The following is a 7,192-nucleotide window of genomic DNA, read 5'->3' on the forward strand; positions in this document are numbered from 1 at the left end:
CAGAGAGAGAGAGAGAGAGATTATCTTCGAAATCGTCAACAATTTTGAGAAGAGAGAAAAAGGGTACAAATGCCCCCATCGAGACATCTTGGAATCCCTTTTCATATAAAATGATAGATAAGAGCTCGTGCACAAAGCAACCTGTTAAAGGTTGATATCCTATACACTCATGCACATGGGACTAGTCTTTTCAATATGAGGTGGATAATTAGAAGCACATGTATTTCTGAATGCATTAATTGTGAATTGAATTTTTGGGAAATATTTTTCTTCTTCAAATAAGATGTACTTAAGAAAGAGAGTTGTCTATGTCAGATTATGTTGGGAGGTCACTAAAAAATCTGGTTATTGTATGAGTGAAAGAAACGCATAACGATTTAGTACTATAATTTTTTAGTTTAGAAGATGGGGTTTTCTAAACAATCAAGCTAAGTTTAAGCTTTCAAGTTTTGTGTTCTAGCGTCTCAAGTTGGCGTTCTTGGGATATTTACATTTAAACTATTTTCTTTAAGTGCGTTTTGTTGAACTTTTGGACATGAACATGTCTTTGACTTCGTTGACTAGAGGGCAAAGAAGTCTTTTGTTAACGCTCGTGTTTTTTTTCTCCTCACCATGTCAGCTCGATATTTTTCGGTTGTTGTGTACCATGTGGCAGGTTATTTTGATTGGGCATAAAATAACAATACAATGCTTGAATAAGCACAGCTTACACACAAGAATTAATGTTAGCATATTGTGTAAATGCTTGAATAGGCAACAAAAGAGTTGGATCGTTGTAATTAAATCACAGACTCATCCACTTGATAGAACTAATTTTGTTAGGTTGCTATACACTCGGCTGAACCTAAACACTTAGAAGTACTTTTTACAGTGCTGTTCTACTCTTAATGTTACATTGCACAAATTATTGATGTACTGTGTTGTAACTTGCTGAGGAAGAGGAGTAAGTGAACGAGCAATTAGACGACCCTTGTACGAGCAACTGAGCTGGGGTCACAGATGGGGATGAATTCGATGGAACTTTGGAGATTTTAGATGATATGCTGGCTGTCTTGTGGGATTCACTTACTGTAGTCTGCTCATGCCGGATTTCCTTTAATAAGGCCACGACGTCTTTCATTGTTGGGCGATCCTCTGCCCGGTTACTGGTGCAGAGTAGGGCTATTCCGAGGCCTTGGAGTATTTCTTGAATTTGTGTGTCTGGATTGCCTTGAAGCTTTTGATCAATGATATCAACAGGGTTCTTTCTACTCTTTAGGTGATCCCGAACCCATTGAATCACGTGTTGTTCATCAGGGAATGATGGGTCAACTGGTTTCTTTCCAGTTATGATTTCTAGCAACACGACTCCATAACTATAGACGTCGCTCTTCTCAGTAATTTTGACCATGCAAGCATATTCTACGACCAAAAGAAACAATTTTTAGTCTTTCATGCCAGATATAAACTTGGATTTAGACAAGTAACAGAAGTTATAGTTAATTTAAAATATACCAGGAGCAAAGTAGCCATATGATCCAGCAAATTGGGGGTTTGCTGAAAATGAAGCATTTTCTTCCTCGATGAACCTGGCAAGCCCAAAATCAGCCATACATGGTTCATACCGATCCCCCAAGAGAATGTTGTGTGCCTTGACGTCTCGGTGGAGGATCGGGGGCACACAGTCGTGGTGTAAGTAGGCTAAACCCTCTGCCACTCCTAGAGCAATATTGAAACGAGTTTCCCACTCGAGTACGCCTCCACATCCCTCGTGCAACAATGAACCTAATGTACCATTAGGCATGTAGTCGTAGAACAATAGCTTGGTGCTCCGGTTAGCTGCCCAACCTAATAGTCTAACGATGTTCCGGTGTCGAATGCGAGCTAACGTTGTAATCTCAGACGAAAATGTCGATGCAGAGCACTTTTCCGATACCCGGAATCTTTTTACAGCAATAACTAATCCTGATGGAATGTTTGCTCGATAAACTATGCCCGATCGACCGCGACCAATCACATTGACAGCTGTCAAGCACTTGGTCACATCAACAATTGAGAAATCAAGCTTTTGGTACACTGTGACCTCCCATGGCGGGCCTAACTCCACATCGCCGACGCTGTCCAAATCAGAATTGTGGGCACCACGTCCCCGCATTTTGCCTCCGAGGATAATGTAGAGTGCAGCCAATAGTAGGACGCATGCAGTACTGAGCAACACCACCATTGCCACCCTGGCCGCGTGTTTAGTGGCGCCAACCTTGTCGGCAGAGCACGCATTACCCGAAAAGCACAGCTCGGGATTGCCAGCTAGAACGCTAAGTGGCAGCTTGGCGAAGAATGACGTCTCAGGCACATGTCCCGAGAACTGATTATTTGACACATTCAACACCACAAGATTTTGAAGTTCAGCCAGATAATGAAGGTCTCCATATAGCTGGTTGTGAGAAAGGTCCAAAACTCCAAGCTTATCCAAAGCGGTAAACGCTGATGGGATCTCACCGGAAAGTTTATTCCAGCTCAAATTCAGAGCAATCTCCAAGGCCGGAATCTTCCCCAAACTCGACGGAATCTGTCCCTCGAGCCCATTGCTACTTAAATCAAGTAACTGAAGCCGGGAACACGAACCGAGTTGGGTTGGGATAGAACCAGATAACCTGTTCTTTCCAAGGATAAGCTTTGTCAGTGAACTCAATGAGCCAAGACTCGGATTTAGCGTACCTTCAACGAAATTCTCAGATACATCCAAGAACTGGAGAGTGGCTAGCTGGTTCAAATTCCCTGGCAACTGTCCAGAGAGAGAATTTGAATGCAGATCAAGAAACGTCAGATTTTGGCATCCAGCGATCTCCAACGGTATAATTCCGGTTAACCGGTTTGAAGCGAGGTCCAAGAAATTTATATTCTTCAACCTCCCGATTTCTGGCGGAACTTGCCCCGTAAGCATATTACTACTGGCCCGGAATCGAATCAGGGATGAACAGTTCCCGATTTCCGGCGGTATGTTGCCGGAAAGATTGTTAGATAATAGTAAAAGCTTGTTCAGTTTCTGTAATTCAAAAACACCTTTTGGAATTGGACCCGTCAATGAATTCTGTGACATATCAATCGCCTCCAACTTATGACATGCAGATAAAGATGGCGGAATATCACCCTCCAGGCTATTTTGCCACAAGAATAACAGCGTCAGGTTTGGCAGATTCCCAAATTCTGATGGAATAGTACCTGTGATTTGATTGTTGTCAAGTTCGATGTGAGTGAGGGCATTACAATTCCCAAGTTGTGAGGGAATTTTGCCCGATATTTGATTTACACTCAGCTGCAGCTCTTGTAATGAGGCCAGGTTCCCAAAAGTCTCAGGGATGCTGCCGGTTAACGAATTCATGGAAATGTCAATTACGAGCAGTTGATGGCAGTTTCCAAGCTCGGGAGGAATGGTTCCCACCAAATTGTTTTGCCAGAGAAGTAGGTTTTGTAGATTACGAAGGTTACCAAGATTTGTCGGGATTGAGCCGGTAAGGGAGTTTTCATAGAGGTAGATGTTTTCCAGGGCGATGCAGGCGCCTAATTCAGGTGGAATTTGGCCGGAGAGAAGTGTGGTGTAGACGGCAATGGTCTTGAGATTTCGCAAGAGGCCGAGGGACGGAGGGAGGAATCCTGAAATGCTGGTTTCGGCCAGGCCTAACATGATCAAATTGGTGCAATTGCCAATTTCCTGTGGGATTGAGCCTGCCAGGTTTTTGTTACCTCCAGCTCTAATAACTTCAAGCTTTTTCAGGCTGCCAATGCTGCCTGGAATTGGTCCACTGAGTTGATTATCATAGATAATCAACGACATCAGGGACGTTAAATTCCCAATCGCAGCCGGAATAGATCCTTCCAGTCTATTCGTGTTCAAAAGAAGTTGTTCTAGCTTGGGCAAGTGACAAATCTCATCTGGAATTTCACCTGTCAATGCATTGTCACTCAAATCCAAGTACGTCAGTTCTTGAAGAATTCCAATCTCCTCCGGAATTGATCCTGACAAGTTTGTCTCGGACAAGACTAGCTTCTTCAACGACGCCAAAGAACTGAAATTACTCGGAACATTTCCAAGTAAGTCCATATACTTCAAATTCAGCTCCACAACTTCTTTATTGAAGTTGCAAGCTAACCCGAACCATTCACAAGGGGTATCGTCTGTTGGATCCCAATTGCTTAATGCCTCGAGGGACCCCTTCAACGTCCTCTTCCACGCTATAAGCGCTTCCCCCTGTGGATTCAAACCCGAAACAGTTGATAAAACGAAAAAAATGAAAGCCCAGAAAAGGGTCCATGAATTAACAGGCATTAGACCTATGCTACAAATTCCAATGTGTGCAAACACAAATAATAGGAAGAAGATTTGAGCCTAGGGAGAAACAATTGGGAGATAAAGAAAATCATGTCATGTGGGCTATGGATTAAATTAAGGGTTTATATAATAAATTTAAAGAAACCAGAATCTCTGGATCCAAGAACAGCTAGGCCATTATGTTTTTGCAGAGAGAGATGGAATTTTAGATGGCTAATTTTTTGTATTCTTTTACAGTAGTGCGCAGACAGAGAAATGGCTGTTTTTGTATTAAAATGAGAAAGGTAGAGACAAGTGATGAAATGAATGACTAGTGAGTACTGAGTAGGCACTGGAAATTTTTTAGTATCAACTTTTATCACTTTGCATGTGACCTTTACATCCTTCGATCTTATAATTTTCTAAAATTTTATTGGGATTTATTTTCATATATATATATATATATAGTTTTTCTAATTTTTGCACTTCTATCACTGTCAGCCAATTACTATGGCGAAGCATGCTATATGCATAGCTGGGACTTGTCTTCATTGTAATTTTTCTTCAGTAAAACTTGTCTTCATTGCATTTTTTTTCCTTCGGTAACTAATAAGGAGGAAAAAAACAAGAGTTTTTATAAATAACGAATTTAGACAAGACTTGATTTGTCATGACAAGAAAGACTCGACATCATCCACATGAATTACCTCGCTTATTCTTTTTAGAACTAAAACTCTTAGATGAAGTAGTACGTATTCCGTAATACTTTGCAGTTCAATTTTGGTATCTTTCAAGAAAAATATCAAAAAGTATGAATTTGAATGCAAAAATGTGCAAGGACTAAATCACTTTGGATCTAGATCTAAATCAGCAGACCACAGAATAAATACAGTATTGGATAGATCTTTATGATCTTATTCTTGATCCATAGCTAGGCAGATCTATGACACCATTAGGAATCATATTTGATTCTTAAGTATGTGACATGTCATGATTTGCAGTGGAAAATGATAAAATTGGCTGCCCATTTGACTTATTGGTGATAAACAATAGCCGGGAACATTTATTAGTAAGGCCGTGGTTGGTTTGCTATTTTCAACCCATTTTTCGTTTTCCGTTTTCGAAAACGCGGAAAACGCGTTTGGTCCTTCATTTTCGAAAACGAGTTAAAATTTATAACTGAAAACGCAAAACGACTTTTTATTGTTTTCAGCGTTTTCAGTTATAAATGTCGAAAACGCTCAAAATACGGAAAACGGACCGTTTTCAGGGAAAATTAAAAATCGTTTTAAAAATAAAAATGCAAACCAACCACTACCTAACTTTTTAGAAGGAGTAATGGTGCGAACCACAAAACATGTGAATAATTATAAGAAGTGTAATACCCCTCATGGGGTGGTCGAGTTAGTGGAGTAGGTGAGTGCAGAGGCCTTTGGTCAAGAGTTCGATTCCTCCTACTAACACTTTCTCGGTCGAGCCTGTCACACCGGGTTTGCCTAGTACGGTTAACCTAACTGGTGTGGTTTATCCAGTGCGCACTCGAAGGGTAGCGGCTGCGAGTTCACCCGTCATTAAAAAAAATAATAAAAAATTATAAGATGTGTAGTTGAAATTAATATTTGAATTTTGACAAACTTATAAAAGTAAAATTGAAAGCTCATAAAATGTTTCCCCGAACATAGGCATAGGTATTTTCCCTAATAAATAAAACCAGCAATCACGTGATGTCGCGTGACAGAAGGCTAACATACTGATTTGTTTGATCCACATGTTGCTTGTCTCGTGACTTAGATATGAAATTGTTATTATTTTACTTAAATTATCTTGCAAGGATGTTTATTAGGAATCTAAGCAAGAGATGAGGGGTTGCACATGAGAGGGACAAGGAGAATATTATTGTTCAACGTCAAGACATTACGTGTTTGTGTATTAATTTTGACGACTAATATATAATATAATATACAGTGGCGGATCCAGAAAAAAATTTAACATGGGCTAATACATATAAAAAATAAAATATTGTACATAAAAAAAAAATTTACTTCATTTTTTTTAATGGACATTTGAGGCCGAAGGGCTGGGCTGTAGCCCGTCCCTGGATCCGCCGATGATAATATAATATAGAGTTAAATTAAAAAGTTCAATAAGTAAGATTTTATAATTTACTTTACTAAACAACTCATACATGTATGCGAGTTTAATATATGTGCTAACCTTATGTAGATTCGACTTGCATTCTCCGACAGGTACTCTTATGATGATACTTTTCGATGAATTTCATTTCATGTACCATTCTCATTAGGATTTTTGAAAATACTCTATGGCAGAAATTTTGATGAACAACATAGCAAAATTTTATATTTTTACTTTAAACTTGTCAAGTCGTGAGATAAGTTTTGAATAAGTTTAATCTTAATGACTTGGAGAATGAGAAAGAACACAACACATAAAAAGCATAAAAGTTACATATATAATGACAGGTAACAATCCTTCCAACTTGACGTGAGTACGAAGGTATGCCTCATATGAACATGGATCCTTGTTAGTTGTTACCACTAATATAATCAACTCCCATGCTGCCCATTTATAATTTTTCGCAAAACACAATACAAACAATATATTTAATTTATGGTATGGTCTTTCATGCGTATAATTATTTTAATGTGAATAAGTAAGAGTTAAGTTAGAGACACGTCTTGTATACATAGTTCAAATTAGAATTTAGTAATTAGACAATTAATTTGTGCAACCCTCGAAAGTTTTATACACCTTTTGAATAATTAAGGCTGGTTTGACATGATTTTTTGTTTCTTTTTAATTTTGGCTTTTTTGTTTTTTTGTTAGAAGGACTTTTTAAAAAAGTTACTTTAAGTCAATTCCTTCTAAAAGTTCTTCTAATTACGC

At 38.9% G+C, this 7,192-nt stretch overlaps 1 protein-coding gene across 1 annotated transcript; it reads right to left on the reverse strand.

The window, feature by feature from the left end:
* Positions 1–691: 691 nt before the first annotated feature.
* LOC111410784 (LRR receptor-like serine/threonine-protein kinase) lies at positions 692–4,690 on the reverse strand. The gene is made up of 2 exons (XM_023041352.1): positions 1,495–4,690; positions 692–1,401 (listed from the first exon to the last, which is right to left on the reverse strand). Exons 1-2 carry the CDS (start codon positions 4,304–4,306, stop codon positions 905–907), a joined length of 3,309 nt encoding a protein of 1,102 aa, XP_022897120.1. The 5' UTR covers positions 4,307–4,690; the 3' UTR covers positions 692–904.
* Positions 4,691–7,192: the final 2,502 nt, after the last annotated feature.

This window comes from Olea europaea, chromosome 1 (assembly GCF_002742605.1).
Source record: "Olea europaea var. sylvestris chromosome 1, O_europaea_v1, whole genome shotgun sequence".
In the NCBI taxonomy this organism is placed as follows: Eukaryota; Viridiplantae; Streptophyta; class Magnoliopsida; order Lamiales; family Oleaceae; genus Olea; species Olea europaea.